The sequence below is a fragment of the Elephantulus edwardii genome, unplaced genomic scaffold, assembly GCF_000299155.1.
Source record: "Elephantulus edwardii isolate Elephantulus edwardi_28Jun2011 unplaced genomic scaffold, EleEdw1.0 scaffold00132, whole genome shotgun sequence".
In the NCBI taxonomy this organism is placed as follows: domain Eukaryota; kingdom Metazoa; phylum Chordata; class Mammalia; order Macroscelidea; family Macroscelididae; genus Elephantulus; species Elephantulus edwardii.
In genome coordinates, this window is record NW_006399882.1 from 1,095,400 (window position 1) to 1,114,352 (window position 18,953).

At 46.9% G+C, this 18,953-nt stretch overlaps 1 protein-coding gene across 2 annotated transcripts in view; it reads left to right on the top strand.

Annotated features, from left to right (window-relative positions):
* The window catches only part of PTPRG (protein tyrosine phosphatase, receptor type, G), a 924,714-nt gene that overhangs the window by 829,224 nt on the left and 76,537 nt on the right, over positions 1-18,953 (top strand). For both annotated transcript variants that reach the window (XM_006893832.1, XM_006893833.1), the window contains exon 13: positions 4,266-4,398. In XM_006893832.1, the coding sequence (XP_006893894.1) occupies positions 4,266-4,398 (133 nt within the window). The remainder of the gene's footprint in view (positions 1-4,265; positions 4,399-18,953) is intronic.

An 18,953-nucleotide genomic window follows, 5' to 3' on the forward strand; every position in this document is an offset into this window, starting at 1 on the left:
ATTCCATCTCACTGACTGCACTGAGAGGTGAGCATTATCATATGTCTTTGCAGAAGATGGGCAGTGACTCACCTGAGTTCACAGAGCGAGAGAGGCCTGAGCTACAGTGTGTTCACAGATCTGGTCATATCTGAACTGCAGGGCGGCACCTTTCAGCGCGCTGTCTGGTCATGGCCCTGGAGAAGACTGTCAGGGCGCTGAGGACTCAGGAGACTGGGGGGGTGGGGGCGGGTGTGTGTGCTCAACAAACGGAGCAGATCAGGGGTTCTGAGTAACTTTCCGTTTCATTCGTTCTCCTGTTTTGAGGGCTTGCAGGGTTGTAGATTGAGTCAGGCTGCAGGACAAGCATGTTTTCTGAAACTCAGCAAGAAGAGGTGCAGTCTTCTCTCAGGAAAAACCTTGAGGTTGCAGCTCCACCAGCAGCACTGTCTCTGGAAGTTCTTGTGCATCATCCAGGTTCTGTGTGTTTACCCACCACACTCCTACATTTTACAGGGATCGAGACTCTTCATGGTGTACGAGGTAGTTGAGAGGGAAGGTGGTCAAGGGGGTGGTGTTACTGTGACTGGTGAAATTGCAATAGTTAATGTGGTCTAGGTTCTAGTGAGTTCCAGACAGCATTCTGAGAGCTTTATTTGTATTCATCTATTTCATTGTTGTACCACTACAATAGAGTGGACAATACCTTGGCCGTTTTACAGCTGAGGAGATGGCGGCATGGAGACGTTAACCTGCCCAGAATTGCACAGCTAGTAGGAGGCAGAGCTTTAGTAACTCTTGTTCCATTCAGATAATAGTTGAGCCTCTAGTGACAAAAATAATTGCATCTGATTGTTCAGTGCGACCAACATAAGACAGTGATGAAGACGATAGTTTGCTCAATGCCAGCATTCGCCATGCATATTCTCCTTGAATTTCCCCCACATCCCTATGCAGTAGGTTTTGTTGCCTGTATTACTTACAGAAGAACTTCAGGCCCAGACTGGTTTCAGTTGCTGGTTATAAAGGTCAAACAAATAGAGAGTGGCCAGGATTCGAACCTATGTTTTTAATTTTTCTTTGTCTATCAGAAAGAGCACAGACTGAGGCCTTGATGAGGCCATGTGAACATGATAGCATTCAAGTCAGGATTGAGGAATGAGTAGGATCTTCTGGGAAGGGGCAGGTGGTGTCCAAGGCAGTGAAATCATCAGGGCAAATGCAGAGAGGTAAAAACGCAGCCCAGGACATTCAGATGACCACTCTTAGAGTGGACGGTGCAGCTGGAACAAGACAGGATCCAGCTGGCAGGAGATGATTGGGGGAAAGCTGGGGAAGGTAAGCGTCACCTGTGAAAGGGTTGATCACCTTGGTCCTGAGGACAGTGAAGAGTTCTAGAAGGACTATAGGGAGGGGAGGCTCAGGAGCCGATTTCCCATGGTGTTGTGGAGATGGAACTAAATTCCAGGCTTGTGGGACCTTGAAAATAAGCCATTGTATCTACTCCTCACTTATCAAGTGTCTCATGATCTGACATTTCACACTTATGACATAGGAAAAACTCAACTGTTGTGCACATTAATAACATAGGCCCGACAGTAAAAAATACTGAGGTTCAAAGGCACGGTGACACTGGCAGGGGTAGTCAAGGTCGTGTGTCAGCTTGGCTGGGCCATGGAACACAGGCATTTGGTAGTTACGTAAGGATGAATCTCACCAGTTATGCCGTGAGAGAGTCTGTCGGTTATGTAATGATGAAATGTGAGAACAGTGCGGTGTGACAGTTGTATACTGACATAGTCATCTTCCGTTCCGGGAGCTGATGAAGTTATCCTCCATTTTTTTCACAGCGCCGACTGTTGAGTAATGACCTTGTCTTCAGAGTCTAACCATGTCCATAAGTACGCTATGTCCAAATTAGGTACGCTATGGTGGACAGTATTTGGTGGAGCTCTCTGATTAAAACAAGCTTGGAAGCAGGAGTGGCATCCACTCTGAAACAGCTTGCCTGCAAAAGCCTACAGAAACTCTGTGAACTTGGAGAAATGATGAAAGTTATGCAAGTGTTCAGGTCTTCATTCATAGGGTCACTATGAGTCTATGACTTGATGGCACTTAACAACAGCAACATGGCCTTAAAAAGGAAACAGATTTTATCATGCCACATGTGGGAATTCAATGGCATCCAGACTTTTGCTTACTCAGACATATCCAACAGCTTGCACTTGTTCACGATCAGTATGTATAGGGTTCATTTCTGTGTTGTTATGGCTCGAGACCTCCCCCACAGAGACAGCCCTGGAGGACTGTCTGCAGTGGAGTTTCAGATGCTGTTTATCCCTCAGCAAAATGTGGGCTTTCAGAAATCTCAGGTACCTATAAAATGTTAGAAGGAGAAATGATTCAGAGTTGTGAAACCTTTATAGGAACCATGCTCTGCTCTCAGACAATGTGACTTCATCAGACACTAAGTCTCCATGGTCTTCCTTCTTTCCTGACAGGAATGAGTCAACAGTGGCAATTCAGTCCTTTCTGGGCCCTGGACTTCTCGGAGAATCTGACGAAAACCCCTTAACTAGTTGCCAGGGTGAGGTGGTAGAGGACAAATAATTGCCAATAGAGAGATGTACATAAGGTTTCAGGGGTGCTAGACTGTACTGCTAGACCCTTTCAACCTCAGCCCCTCATAAAGCCCTAGACGTTTCTGCTGCAGCCACTGTTAGCTGGCTTTCAGGTGGAATCAATCCCATCGAGCTTCCTGTGGTGACTTGGAGATAATGGCGTGAGGGGTTGCATTGGCCGAGAGTCCCCTCCAGTGCTTGAGAGGGATGCAGACCTTTCATTGTCCCCTCCTCTCAAGGAGCACAGGCCAGAGCCACTTTCTGTCAAGACATGCGAAGAGAAATAAGGTCCTGTGGGTCCCTCCTGTACTCAGGAGAGTCCCGCAGTGGATGCTGAAGTGCTTGGACCACCATGTGGTCTACACCTTCAAACCTCTTGACATTTTCATTGAGAAGACTTAAAAGGTCTTTCCCCAGCCACCAGCCAGACAAGTGTGTGGCTGGCCTGCCCCCTGCTGGAGTCCCCCCGAATTGCACTCATTTGCTGCTGGGTCCTCTGGCCTATCTCTGTTGTTGTACCAGTGAGTCAGAACCAATCCATAGCCGACCCTCCAGTGGGTTTCTGGAGGCAGTTAATCACATGAACGAGATTTCCCATCCTTCTCCCATGGAGCAGCTGGTGACCTCGAACTACGTGCCTGTAGGATTGCAGCATAGCTTCTTGCCACTAGGCCACCAGAACTTTGCACTGGGCCTCTAGAACTTTGCAATAATACTGGAGCTTTGCTGAGGGAGACAGTGCATGTCTGGTCCTTGGTGGGGCTTAAAAACCCCCCCAGCGGTGTTCACTGCCCTTAGAACTAAATCGAGTTCCCTTCATCCTAGCTGCGAGGCCCTGGCTGATCTGACTTGTGGCTCTCCATCTTGGTCTGCCTTTCTGCTCTTGCCCTGCTCTCTTTTTGGCTCGAATGTCTCCCCTGGCTGCCTCTCTAGAGCCTCCTCAGGATGTATTTCCACAGTCCTTGGCCAGTTTGGCTGTTTCCTACAGCAAACAGTTCTTCCTGAGGTGGCAAGTTCATGTTCTAGTCACTTGTTGAATGGCCACCTCTGCCCCCACCCCAGGATCCCTGAGGGCCTGTCTGTTATTCAGTTGTGCTCGAACCCCTATCAATTTGCTAGGTGTGTGGTAACCCACTAAACTCACTGCTGTCAAGTCAGTTCCAGTGCACATTACCCCTCCCCTGGATTAGACTGTACAATGAATCAGTAAGAGACTGCCTGTCTTCCTCCCTCAGGTAGATGCGAACTTCCAGCCTTTCTAGGTTTGTAGCCCAGTGCCTTACACACTGTCCCCTTTTCAGAAGACGGGTTTGGAGCGGCATCTACACAGGCCCGTGTCCGTGTTCTCATTCTCAGAGGGAAGCTGGGTGTCTGTGTCTTCTGCACAGGCCTCTTTCAAAGACATCTAGAATTCCATCTGCAGATTTATCCACTGCAGGTACAGGATGCAGCCTGCAGGAGAGGTCCGCTTTGGGCGGTGATTCATCATGAGGACTGCAGCATCCCCCCTCCTAGCACAGGGCTGCCCAGAGCTGGCGGCCCAGTTCTGTGGAGCCCAGGTGGCTCCGTTCCCTCCCGTCACAGAACTAACCGGAGCATGGTTCTGCCTGCCGCTCCCGGCTCGGCTCACCTCTCTCCTCTAACTGGGCTCCTTTCTCTTGGCAGCGGAAAAGAACACCTCTGGAATGTCGAGCCGCCCTTCTCCGGGCAGGATGGAGTGGATCATCCCTCTGATTGTGGTATCAGCCTTGACCTTCGTGTGCCTCATCCTTCTCATTGCTGTGCTCGTGTACTGGAGGTGAGTCGGCCAGGGAGCACCCACAGAGGAGACGGGGTGGGGTGATGCTGTGACTCGCTGCCCCGGGAGAGACACTAACCACCGAGGCGTGAAGCCTAAGGTCTCTACTCAGAAAGTGAGTCACCTTCGAGGTCCCTGGTTGTTACCACCTGGAGACCCTCTTGTGTCTGGAGGAAGATACTGGATGAGAGTTGCTTGTGAGCTCAGGGCATTTAGAGTGAGCTTCTGAGACTCAGTGCCCAAAACACAGGGAGATGCAGGTTCAAATCCCATCTCCGCTATATGCTTGATTACAGTCCCATGTCCACTTAGAACTCCTATTCCTCAAGCTGCCTGATGAGTTGGCAGATTTCATAGCCCCTGAAGATTCTCTATTGTCACCACCCTTCAGTATCTGAACGAAGATTTTAGCCTTTTGATGAAATTTAACTTTGAATGACTGGAAAACATTTCATAGAAATTTGCCGTTTCATAGAAGCAATATAAAATGGCCTGTGTTATAAGCCATCTATATGTTGTCCTCATCTTGAACTTGTTCTCCCTGGTGGGAAGCCAGCTGGTAGCCTGCTTAGAAGTTTGGTGACATTTATTGTGTCTGCCCTGTGTCAACAGAGGAATGAGTGAGGCAGGCCGGCCCTGATGGCTGGTCTGTCAGCAGGGGGAGCTGGGTGAGGCAGGCTGGCCCTGATGGCTGTCCTGTTTGCCTCCAGCTCCCCAGATAAAAGTGAGAGTCCTTTTTAAAATGAACTTGATCAGTGACAAACAGGTGTCATATTCCCCACTCCCTCAATTAATTTCTAGCCCCTCCACGTGACAGAGAAGCTTCTAGGCACTGGGGATATCAATGAATAAAACAGACAAAAGTACCTGCTCTTGTGGATCTTAGATGTTAGAAATAAGATACACAAGATAGAAAATGTTAAGTGTGTAACGGAGGAAACTACATACTGGAAGGCAAGGGGCTGAGAGTGAGTGTTGAGGGTGGAGTGCTCAATGTCAGCCTCCCTGGGAAAGGGATATTTGAGGAAAAACCTAAAGGAGGTGAGAGAGAAAAAAAGAGTATGTGCAAAGACCCAGGGGCAGGCTCATGTGTGGTCTGGTCCAGGCTAGGAGTCAGTGTGTCTGGAACATTTGAGTCAGAGGTGAAGGTGTTGAGAGGAAACAAGGCAGAGGGGTGTTGGGTCTTTCCTTTGAGTCATTGTCAACACTCTAAGACTGGGGGAAGAAAAGTGTTATGATTTGACCTTAGTTTAAACAGAATCAGTTGGTGGTGGTGTTAAGAACAGACTAAGAAGAAGAGGCAGAAAGGCTGAGGGTGGCAGTGCAGAGTGCAGATGGTGATGCGGTTGATAGACTGGAGCTGTGTCCTTGGGTCTGATTTCAGTTGACTAAAACGTGTAAGGAAGGGCATCCCAGGCACCTGCCAGGTAGTGCAGCATGCCAGTGCTGCAGGCCAGGGAGCTTACACAGCAGATGTGTTTTGAGGTAAGCCTGAGACCTTAAAGTCATAGGATTTACTAAAAAGAAGCCCACCTGTAAATTGGAGGCGGCTGGGTGAACCTGGATTGGATGTAGCGTGTAGAAGCAATGGAAGGTCTGCATGTATTTGGTTTTGTGTGACTGTAGACACAGACTGCTTATGGAAATAGAGACAATTACACCCACACATGCATACAAACACCCAGAAAAAGAAAGTGGTGGTTCATTCTGACTAGTTCATTTTAAAACTACAGAATTGTTTCTGATTAGCCTACTGGGATCCCCTTGTACTCTCCTAAATAAATAACACTGGCCGAGGAGAACTGTGGGCCATGTGACCATGGGGACACTACAGACAGCAGACCAAAGATCTGCTCAGTGCAAGCTTCTTGGAGAAAAGGCGGTGTAAATACAGTAGGCCCGCTACTGTTGAGTGTGTACTGACTCAGTATTTCCCCGTAGGACAGAAGACACCTGCCCCATAGAGTTAGTGTCCTAGGCTCTAAGTCTTCATGGATACAGACCGCCATAGCTTTCTCCCAGGAGGTGATGATGGATTTGAACTGTCAACCTTGAGATGAGCAGCCGAGCCTTTTAACCACTAACCTCTCAGGGTTTCTTAAATGTAGTGAAGGAAAGCTTAAAATCTTTGCATTCAAGATGTATATTATTACCTTTAGAAAATGACAACAGTTTACACTCTGAAAAATCCAGTGAGAGTCCTAATGGAAAAATACATGTTGAAGAATATATTAATATTTCATATACATTTAGATACACACACACATGTGTTGGCATTGTTTTCACTGAGTCAATTCTGGCTCATAGCTTCCTCATGTGAGTGGAGTTAATTGCTCCCTAATATTCTCAAGGCTGTTACCTTTCAGAATCCAGTCTCCTGAGGCACTTTGACTGGTTCACACCACCAGCTTTTCAACTAGTTATTGAATGATTGATTCTTTGCATCACCCAGCAACCAAAATGCATTTCCAATGTTTCATATGTCCAAAGGCTTGGTTTAAATTTATCACAGTTTTAAACTTCATCCAGTCGATTCTGGGTACGAGCTTTTCACTCAGCTCCTAATACCAGTAGCACAAAATCAGTCTGGAAGAGAACATTCCTGCAGCGCAACGAGAGAATTACATTATCATTAGGATGGATGAGCTGGAGGGGACAAGGACCTTCTTTCTGTCCAGCTTTTCTTTCTTTTATTTTTACCCAAAAAGCTGTGAGCATGGGGAGCTCACACAGAAATTAGTAAATGCAGATGAGATGTGTCTTGTCTTTTGGTGATGACGTCTTGAATTTGAAGCCACAGTTCTGTTTTCTGCCTTTTGAGGCGCAGTGAGTAGAAGCCTGGCAAACAGACTTGACTGAAGTAGAGCGCTCGTACAGACCAGAACCTTCTGGATTGTCTCCTCCTACTGAGGGCCCGACAGCTGGACTCAGACCAGCTTGCTGTGGTGGCAATCGCCCCTATAACCAAGCGCTGGTCCTTTGCAGCTCTGCTGCTGGTCTCTGATTTTGTGTACTCCCTGAGATGCTGACACAGCAATTTAGTCCTCCTGGAGAATTAATCCTGAGTTGTTTATCTGCCAGTATCCCATTGGATACCAGTGTTACCATGAGTGGTAAAGAAGCGCCCTGTTGCAAGTAGCTCAAGCAAAACTTCCAGAACTATTTTTGATTGGCCCACCTTGGGCCCTGGACCCACCTCAGAGTGAAGTCCAGTCACTAAGTGAGTCACTTTTGATTTCAGGTGCTGTGTGAGCACTTGGGTAGATGCCGTCTCATATTATTTTCACAACAAATATTTATGGTAGGTCCTGTTGTGTTGTTATGTGCTGTCAAGTTGCTCACAACTCATAGTGACCCTATGAACTTATACTATATTGAGCCAATTTCATGTCTCTGACACATTTACCCCCATTTCCCTAGTCACTGAGTCCACCCATCTCATCCAATGTCTTCCTCTTTTGCACTACCCCTTCACCTTTCCAAGCATGATGTTCTTCTCCAAAGACTGGTCCCTCCTGGCAACATACTCAAAGTATGTAAGACGGAGCTTCAAAATCTGTCCCTCCAAGGAGCAGCCTGGTTTTACCCTATCCAAGACAGACCTGTTTGTTCTCTTGACAGCCCATGGTATGTTTAAGACTCTTCACCACAACTCAAAGTCATCAATTCCTCTTCTATCATCCCTTGTCAGTTCCCAGCTCTCTGACATATAGCAAGTAATTGCAAAGACCATGGCCTGGATCTGGCACACCTTAGTCTCTAGACTGACATTGTTGTTTGTCAGTACTTTGGAGAGGTCTCTGACAGTAGACTTGGCCAATGCAATTAATTTTTTGACTTCTTGGTTGCTGGTACCAAGAGTGTTGATTGTGGAGCCAAGCAAGCTGTAGCTTCTAACAATCTCAAGCTCTTCTCCATATGTCATGATGCTACCTGCTGGCCCAGTGGTGAGAATCTTTGTTTTCTTGGTGTTGAGTTTCAGTCCTTATTGAAGGCTGCAGTCCTTGACCTTCTGCAGCAAGTATTTTAGATCCTCCTCAGGTTGTGTCACCTGCATAACTCAGATTATTGATGAGTCTTCCACCAGACCTGATATCACATTCCTCCTCATAAAGTCTAGCCTCCCGGGTGATCTGTTCTGCATATATATATTGAAAAGACATGGATGATGTGGGCAGAATGTTGAATGACTCAGGAAGCATTACAAGAATATGGACGTTATACACAGATCACTACCAAAAAAAAATGGAAGAAAAAAGAAAAATCAAGAACAAAAAAAAAGAACAAAAAACAAAGGGGAAGAAAAAAAAAAGAAAAACCGCCCCGAAAGAAATGGGGGGCGGGGAACCCACAAGGTGCCAGAAATTGACTGCATACCAGTTGACATAATTCAACTAACAGATACTTCTCTGGATGTGTTCACCAGGTTGTGCCAAGAAATCTGGAGGACAACTACCTGGCCAACTGACTGAAAGAGATCCATAGTTACTCCCATTCCAAATAAAGATGATCCAACAGAGTGTGAACATAGTCTAACAAAACCATTAATATCACATACAAGCAAGATCCTGTTGAAGATTGTCCAAAACCAGCTGGAACAGTACCTCAACAGGGAACTTCCAGTGTGCAGGCTGGGTTTAGAAGAGGCCATGGTGCTAGGGATATTATAGCCAATGTTAGCTGGATCTTGGCTGAGAGCAGAGAGTACCAGAGGAATGTCTGTGTTGCATTGACTATGCAAAGGCATTTAACTCTGTGGATCATAACAAATTGTGGCTTAACTTTGAGAAGAGTCAGAATCCCAGAACACTTGTGTTCATGTGAAACCTATACTTGGACCAAGAGGCAGCTGTCGGAAAAGAGCAAGGAAACACTATATGGTTCAAAATTAGGAAGGATGTACACCAGGGATACAGCCTATCTTCATACCTTTTCAAGAGAATTTCTCTTCTCTCACCTGCCAGGACAGGCCCATGATGGTGTCTCTCAGAATAAGCTTGGGTCGCTCGGTCTCCAGCACCCTCTGTGCCCAGAGGGAGGGACTTCTCTGGTGGCCTGGATTTTGTATTTCTCACTGTCACCCTGAAGCAAAGTCAGTGACATCAAAAGCACACGGGCTGAAGCTGGATAAGGATTGTTCCTCAAAGGACTACCAGGCCCAGAGGAACATCAGGATGCAGACTCCAGACAGGTAGACGCGGCTGGCGTTAGTGGTGTTGGCTGCTGACGAGTCAGCTTTGCTTCATGCGGCCGCCTGTGTAACAGAAGGAGGGGGTACCTAGCCCTGCACTGTCTCTGTGTCTCTGGTATGTTTGAGTTGTGCATTTCTAAAGTGGGGAGAGTGTGAGGAGTAAGCACAGATCCATGGGTGGTGCACACAGGAGACATGCTTGGTTGCTAACGAAAGGGCAGAGGGTTCCAGTCCACCCCAAGATGCCTTGAATGAAAGGACTGTGTATTTCTAAAATACCAGCCACTGAAAGCCCTGTGGAACACAACTGCCCTCTGGGACACACAGGGCTTCCATGAGTCCACATGGACTCAGCAGTTCCCGGCTTTCATGGGCAGGTGATGAACGTGCAGGTGTTAGGTGTGAAGCCTGGTGGTGCAGTGGTTAAAGTGCTCCTTTGCCAAGCAAAAGACAGGCCGTTCAAACCCTCTAGCTGCTCCATGGGGGAATGAGGTCTGTTACTCTACAGGGTGAAGGCTTACAAACCCCAAAGGCCAGTTCTGTTCTGTCCCAAAGGGTGGCCTTGCATCATCAGAACTCACTTTGATTTTGTTTATGTTACAGCTGATTTAGTGGGAAATAGAAATTTAATTCTGGTCCCAGGTGTGCCTAAAAAAAATGTTTTTATTTTTTTATAATAAAGAAAATGAGCTCTACAGCTCCAAATGAATGCTATTACCTTAAATGTATCCCAATTCGGTCGCACTATACAATTTGCAGTAAAATCGACCCATTGTTCAAAATATACTTGAGAATACCTTTGGGGATTTTCTTCTGAGGGCTGTTGGTTGTGCAGAGTTTTCATGCTAGAAATACTTGAGTCATTTGTTTGGAGCTAAGTGTAATAATGGTGGGTTTTTAAAAATGTTTTTATTGTGTATTGGTTTGCTTGTAAATGTAGTATTTTTTAAAGGTTGCCTTCAAGAAGAATGTTGACTCTACCTTCAACTTCCAAAAGAGCAAATGGGTCTGTTTTGGTGACGGTGCAGCCAGAGTGTTCCTTAGAGGCAAGGATGGTGAAGCTTTGTCGTACATATTTTAAGCATGTTGTTAAGAGCTGCCAGTCAGGAGACATTGTTGGAAAGGAGAAGATGTCAGGCTGGGAAAGGACGTTGTTGTGTACCATCGAGTCGGAACCAACTCATGGCTGACCCTTGGGCGGGTTTTCAGAGGCAGTTAATTGCACAGGAGGAGATTACTCATCCTTCTCCCACTGGGAGAGAAAAGAGGGTCAGCAGAAGAAAGAAGGATCCCCAAGGAGAACAGAGTTCTTCTTATTAATAGAATGTGATTACTCATTTTGAAAAACAAAAAATGTTCCCTTCAAATAGATTTCAACTCTGGGTAGTCTCACACATATTAGAATAGAGCTGTGTTCCAGAAGGTTCTCAAAGGCTGATCTTTTGAAAGCAGATAGCTTGGCCTTTCTGCTGGGCAATGACCAGGGATGATAGAGAATTGATGCCTTTGGACTGTGGTGCTGGAGAAGGGTGTTGAACATCCCATGGCCTGCAAGGAGAACTGGTTCATCCTAGAGAGCCTGAGACCAGGCTGCTCCTTGGAGGCAAGGATTCTGAAGCTTTGTCTGACATACTTTGGACATGTTGTAAGGAGGGGCTGGTCCGTGGAGAGGGACATTATGCTTGGAAGGGTGGAGGGACGGAGTAAGAGAGAGAGACCATTGATGAGATGGACTGATACAGTGACTGGGGTAATGAAGGTCTGTGTGTCAGAGACTGTAAAGTTGGCACAGGATAGAACAGGGTTCAGAGCTGTTGTACATAGGGTCACTATGAGTTGCAAGCAACTCGACAGCAGATTACAACAACTGGCCTTTCTTACACTGGACGTCTGACTTAAGTCCCCACCAGCCTTTCAATTAGCAGGCAAGCCCTTATCACTTTGCAACACCCAGGATCCCAAACTTAATATAATGACGATAAACCAATTGAGCAGAACCACTTAGAGTGAAAAAACGAAAGTTGATGAACCAACCTAATGAACTTGGCTTGAGTGATGCTACTAATGGGTCTGCAGGCAATTCCAGAAGAGGACATCTGGGTGTAAGTAGCTTAAGGATAGGGTGTTCCTGTTCTCCTTCAGGCCGAGAACTACGAAATCTCTTATGAAGTCACTGTCATTAATTGTGAGTCAGAGTTCACTTCAGTACCTGCACAGAAGGCATATCCCAGCCAACGCCTGGTGCCTTACTACCACAAAGGTTATTTTCTTACTCACCAGGAAGTTTAATGTGGTGGGGCTACTCTGCCCACTGTGACTACTCCTAGAAGATATGTCCCCCAAATTGCTATAGCAGAAGCTAGAGAAATGAATGCGGTTCTCAGCATCTACATGCCCATTAAATCACCCTTGACCAGAGATGGTCACTCAGCTGCACTATCATGTCAACGTAAGTTGAGGCATGAGACCACACCAGGATGTGGGGAGCACTGCCAAATCCACCTTTAAATGTCTAGACAGTTGGCCTCACTGGGTTAAGACCATGTTTCCCAAGAGACAGTTAGGGAGGCCAATCATTTCTCAGTCTCATCACCCTACTGTTAACTAAAACTGAAAACGGGTAAAGACCTCAGACTATCTTTGTCATTCTGAGATGGATTAGCAACTGATGGACACTTTCAGCAGAATCTCTCCAGGCAGCAACATGGTTCTGCAGGGACAATTTTGTGTGAAGATGTTGTTATGAGATGTTACAGGTGATGTTCTGCGGTTCTCCCTCGCTTGCGCCATGCAATGGTCCACCTCAGGGTGAGGAAGAAAGCAAGATCCGTAACCGATGCAGAAGCTTAGAGAGGCTGAAAAGAAATGCATGCAGAGTGGTTTAGGGAAGAGGCAGGCTTGTGGAACAGCTGTTGTTAGTTGACACACTCTTATCAGCCCCCAGACTCATGGTAAGCCCTGTTACAAATAGTCTTCCTGGCTGTAGTGTTTACAGAGTAGATCTTCCAGGCTTTCTTCCATGGAGCTGCCAGCCTGTCAGTTAGCAATCCATGGCAATCCTCTTATGGCACACACTGGCCCTCCTTGGGACAGGTGGCATTAACAGCAGCAGTTCACTTACTTTGGCAGGTGCATATTTTTTTTTTTTGCACACCGTATCAGCCCTGTCATTCATGCCCAATGCTCTAGTTATTGCTGTTGAAGAGGGAGAGAGAAGAAATCAATTCAGTTGCTTGTGAAGTGTGCCACTCTGGCTTCAGAGTGCATGATGGTCACAGGACACACCTTTGGAATCGCTGCTGCAGTCAGAAAGCGCAGCCCAAGAGCTCTGGACCCCGTGCCTTATTAAGACAAGCTGTTTATATGGCACCAATGTGCTGACGTTCCTGAAAAGACAAGGTGCGGCACAGCTGCCACCACTCAGCGAACAGGGAATTTTTTAGAAGGTTTCCGTGTGATTTGCATAACCTGAGGTAGATGTTGGAAGATGAGCTGTGTGTTGGGGTGTGTTGGGGCCCAGTGTACGTGGGGTGCCATTCTGGAGAATAGTGTCACTGCTGGAGTAAGATTTGATGTCCCTTTGAGTTGTGAGTTTGAAATTTTCTTTTCTTTTTCTGAGCTCTTGAGAAAACATTGCTCTTCACTCTCAGCTGGGCCAAATCTCACCTTCAAAATGGTTTCAAATGTCATTTTAAAGTAAGGATCTTTTCTTGAAGAGTCACCCTTGCCAGGCATGTGCTAAGCAGATTCTCTTTCTCGCTCTCTCATTGCGTTCGAGCTGAAACAAACTCACAGCTGATCAGCCTTTGGGTGTGCAAGACTATCACTGCAGAGGAGATTCCAATTTTCTCCCTTGAAGCCACCAGTGCATTCAGACCACCAGAGAGGCACAGCTCTGGGGCTGACAGTCTGCCACCACAGCTCCCTGCTACACAGTGCGTGCAAATCCCAGCAAGTAATTAGCAGTAGTGTGTCCATTTTGCAGATCAGAAAATGGAGGCTTGGAAAGTTCAGGTGACATGCTATTCTTCTTTGATATATCCTGGCTTTGGATGCAGGCAGTTGGAATTCATGACCTATTGTCTTAACCATTGCATCTTGCCTGCATGCATGTTGATATGTGGAGGTATTCACTTCCTGCCATGGCCTGCTTTTTAGTGTGGCACTTCAGAAAATTAAATATCCTAATTGGGACACTGCCTTCTTAAGACGGGTAGACAGTGGTTGTTGACTGAAACTCATATTGACCCCACAAACAAGAGAAGGAAACATTGCCCTGTGATGTACCATCCTCAGAATTGCTAGCAGTATCCAGTCCCTTACTGCAGCTGCCCTGTCCATTCCTGCAGCCACAATGCCAATCAAAGGCCACTTTTTCCCTCACTGACCCTTTCCTTCACCAAACACAATGTCCTTCCTCTTAATGATGTGTCCAAAGTGAGCGAGACAGTGTTTTCTTTTGATTTATTAGAATTTCATTGGTCCTTCTTCCTGATCTGTCTTCGTTCAGAAGTTCCACTGAGCCCTGTTCACCATTGGTGACCCTGCTGATACCTGAACTACCAGAAGCATAGCTCCCAGCATTGCTGTTGTTGTTAGGTTCCCTCTAGTAAGCTCCGTAGAGTGCTCAGGTGACAGGAGTTGTGCTGTTAACCCAAAGGCCACCCCCGCCAGTGGTTTGACAGCCGCTCAGTAGGAGAAAGATGGGCATTCTCCACTCATGGTTTACAGCCTTGACAGCCCAGTGGAGGGTTAGCTATGATTCGGGTCCATCTTGACAACAGTGAGTTTGAGTTAGCTTGGATTCATAATGACCCTGTGCATTAGAGACACATGATCTTATGCTATCCTCACAAACTCTGCTAATCCTAAAAGATTACTGTCACAATGAGATTGTGTCAGCTCATGCCTTTTTATTTTTTTTCCCCTGACCTATTTGTCCCAAACATAATGTTGTTCTTCAAGGACTGGCCCCACCTTATACCATATCCAGTGTTTGTGAGCTAAGTCTTCTCATCCTGCCTGCTTCTAAGGAGAACTCTGACTGCTCTTCTCCCAAAACGGATTTGTTTGTTCTTTGAACAGTCTGTAGAACCTTCTTTATTCTTTGCCAACACCACAATCCAAATGCATCAGTTCTTCAGTCTTCCGTATTCATTATCCAACTTTAAAATGCACATGAAGCAATTGGAGAGACCATGCCTTCAGCCAGGCACATCTCAGTCTTTAAAGTGGTATCTCTCCCTGCTCCAGCAATCCAGAAATAAAATGGTGTATTGCACTGAGCAAATTTACTGCCAAGGACCTCTTTAAAGTACAAGAATATCAGCATCATAGCCACATGCGAGTTACCACAGCACACAACACAGTGACAATTGGCGGCTGTCTTCCTCAGGTGGTAAACTCCTTTGGAGGCCCAGATAGGATCCAATCTGTGATTTTTTTTTATTATTTTTTTCTTCTTCATTTGCCCAAGTAATGTGGGAGAAACTTGGGAGGACCAGCTGTCTTTTCAGGTGTTCTGGAAGCCAGATAAGCGACATACCCGTTCAGTTATGGCTACCTCTCTTTGGGAAAAGCTTGGTGTTGGATCATAAATACTCAGTTTATCTTAGTCCCAGCTGATCAGTGCTAGTTGCTAAGATAACAAATTTGGAATCTTACTGACCAAAATTCTAGCTTGGAAGAAAACTTCCTAGAAGTGTAGAGAAGCTAGACTCCTCAGACTCAGATGGGGCTGAACACCTGCGGATCCTGGAACAGAAATGTAGACATTCTGGGTGGGAGGTGCCACATCTGGCCCAGGTTTGTTAGAGGTTAGGATTCTCAGGATTTCTCCATCTGGTTTGACAAAACTCCATGTCCTCCTTCAGCATGTGACTGAGCCATCTGTAAGTTCTGTCCTGAGTCAGTCAACACTGCTCAGGCCACCCTGCAGATAGAAAAAAGAGTCTTCTCAGTGCTTGCTCAGAGTTTCATTTAGGCCTTCAGAAATGTTGCCATGTGCTGAGGCCTCCTCATTAGGAATACTGTTCGTGGAAACAAGTGCATTTATTGACAGTGCAGTTTGGGGGTTTTTTCTTCCCTAGATGCTCGGTGGGAGGCAGCGTGTAAGAAATATGAAAGGGTGAAGCGGCAAATGTGTGGGGGTTTGTGTTGGCATAATGGGGCCTCAGGCAAACAGCCTGATTCATGTGAAAGTCAGGGGTGGGCATGTGATAGCACCCGTCTGTGCCCGAGGAGGACTGACCACGTGTGTCCTGATGGAAGGCGCATTCCCGTGTATTCCCCGGGTAGTAGAGTGGCGTACAGAGCTGCCACTGTCCCCATGCTCAAGCTCCTCCGTCCACACTCACAGCTGACACTCTCTGAGCACTTCCTGGTGGCCACGTTCCATCTAGGTGTCCTGTTCTCGCCCCACCAAAGTCAAAGGGGACAGGAAGATTATTTCTTATGCAATTAACTGTGAAGGGAGGCTATATAGTTGTTTTATAATAGTGCTGCCATCAAGCTGGTCCTTACAGTGATCTTCCATCACATCTCCAAGGAGGCTGAAAATCTTTACTGGGGGAGACTGCCCCTCTTTCCCTTAGCAGTGAGTGGATTTGAACCTGAGACCTTTTGTTTAGCAGAACAACACATAATGCATGACACCACCAAAGCTCTTTTTTATTGTTAGGTCTTGTCAGTTTTCTGACTCATGTCAACTCCACATAACAGAGTAGAACTGTCCTGTGGGTTATCTGACCTTCCTAGGCTGCAGTCTTTACAAGAGCAGATGACGGGGGTTTTATTTCTTGTGAAACGTCTGGGCATATTCAAACCCTTAACCTTCCCGTTAACGGCTGCATACTTAATCATTACACCCTTTATGAAGGGACCTCAAAGTAGAATAACTCACTGGCTGGATTAATGGAAAGCACACATTTGGTATTTATTTAATCCTCTCAGCAGCCGTGTGTGTGTGTGTGTGTGTGAATGTATATGTGTGTGTGAGAGGCAAGATGTCATACATCAACCAAGTCCCCAGAGAACTTTCTAGAACATAGAATGACTTTCCAGAGTCACACAGCTAATCAGTTCTGGAGTTACTCACACTCGGGCATTGTTTTGGGTTTTTTGACTTTGGACTTGTTATGACTGGCCATTCACCCAACCCTTTGTTCATTCATTCATGACTTGTCCAGCATCCAGTGTGTGCCTGTGCCAGGCACTGGGGCATCAGAGGAGCCAGGCTACCTGTGGTCCACAGCCCTGGAGTTTTATCAGAGCCATTGAGCAAGTAAAATAGCTCACCTGGCACAGGTCTCAAGCCTCTAGACTTGTTGTTTTTAAAAATCAGCAATTTAGGGTGTGGAAAATGAGAAAATTTCACTTAAACCAGCAGTTTTCTAGGTTCTCGTGATAAATAGGAAGAGTCAGCTATTTCCCTATTTCCTGATGGCACAGGTGGGCTGGATGGCATTAACAGCCAGGCTCCATGGTTTTCAGGGCCCTCGTCCTCTACTTTGCTGCCCCGGACATCTCGCCCTCACCCATTCCATCTCCTGTTGCTGTGTGGGAACTAACACATAACTGACCCTCCAGAATGTGTCCAGAGGAAATAAACCATGTGGGAGGAGACTGTCCATCTTTCTCCATGGAGTAGCTGGTGGGTTGGAACCGTGTGCCTTTGGAATTGCAGTGCAGTTTTTACCACTAGGCCAGCAGAGCTCCCTGCCCAGCTCCAAAGGACAATTATCACAGTGGTGATAAGAGGTGCTCTGAGGGGACTTAGCACACCATCTGGGTTGACCAGGAAGGTGATGCCATACAGGGACGGCTTGTGGAGGACTGGGAGTGAGAGTTTTGATTCCATTGAGCAAAGAAAGATGGGTACTCTGGGGAGGACATGACAGGAGAAGCTCCATCAGATGCCTTCAAATCAGCTGAGACTCATGGTGGCATCTTGGGATTCAGGTAACAGCAAAACTATCCAACTTTTTGTCCTTTACGGGTGGGAGGGAAGATGTGTAATACGATAGTGGAATCACCCTCTTCTGGGCAGGTCTGCACGTATAAATATGAAGTATGTCGGGCCAGTCCTACTTGCTAACCACCCTCTTGTGAAGGCTAGAATATAATGTTGTCGGATTTCCCTCAGAAAAACCTGAGCTTCTGCGTGGAGTTTTTGGTGACCTTTTATGACCTTTTTGTGCCTTTTCTGTAAGCTGCCCATTCAGCAAACCACAGATGTGCAGGACATGCGCTTTCTTTCTCAAACCAGTGACGCTCTGAGCCACTCATCCTTTTTGGAACCTGTATCTGTGGCTTTATTTCAAGATTATTTTTCCCCTCTCATTGTTAGGAATAATTTTTGCAGTTCAGCTCTTCAAAGCCGGATGACATGTCAAGCCAGCGGGGAGAGCTAAAGTGCATTTCCTGATCCTGGATGCGTGTCTGATGACACTGGGTGTTAGACCTTCCAGTCCTGTTCACTCCTACGGCTTGGGATGGAGAGCCTGGGGAGGTCCCAGCCGTCCCCCCTTGTCTTTCCCCTTCCTGTGGGCAGCTGTGTGTGTACAGGGACATGGGGATCCCGTGCCCCTAACTTGTGCTCAGTAACTGCTTCCCAAATTGCTACTCAGGGGCCTTTCTGGAGCAGAGCGCAGTTGGTTGCTATGGTAACGGCCCCTGCTGTCAAGCGGGCCCTGTCCGGGTGCTGCTCACACGCCATTAGACAAAAGCGAGCAAAGACTGGATGCTCAAGGTCGCCACTGGGAGAGTTAAAGGACTGGCCGGGGACTACGGAGAAGTGGACAGGGAGGGGAGCTTTCCGCCGGCCGTGACTCAGGCCGACCAGCTGCCGTGTTCGCGCCCCGCCGCCGTCGCTCACGTTATTAGTTCGTGATTTTACGACGTTTGCTTCCCGGCTGAGTGTTGTCAGCTTGCGGGCGGGAGCTCGAGGCGCCTGAGGTTGCGTGTGAGGAAAAGCTGCGGAGTTTCCCGGCTCCGCTCCAAAATTCCTCAAGGAGGGAATCTGGCAGGATGCAGCGTAGGGCGAGGGGTTGAGGAAAAGTCTAAATATTTTCGGAAGCTGCAAATTTCAAGTTTTTTATGAAAATTTGCAAAAACACTCCCAACACGCTCAGGATGGTTTTGGATTCATGTGTGCAGCCACACGGAGCACGGTGGTGGTGGCGGCTTTGGTGGTGGGGCGGTTGTTGTAGTTCGGAATGTTGTCGATAGAGGGAGCCAGGAAGTTCCCAGTCACAGTCCGCCCACCCTCCTCCTCAGTCCTATTCCCAAACTTCTGGCGTCCATAGATTTTGGATCCAATGCCAAGCATTTTCACCCAATAATTATTAATATTTATTATTAAATT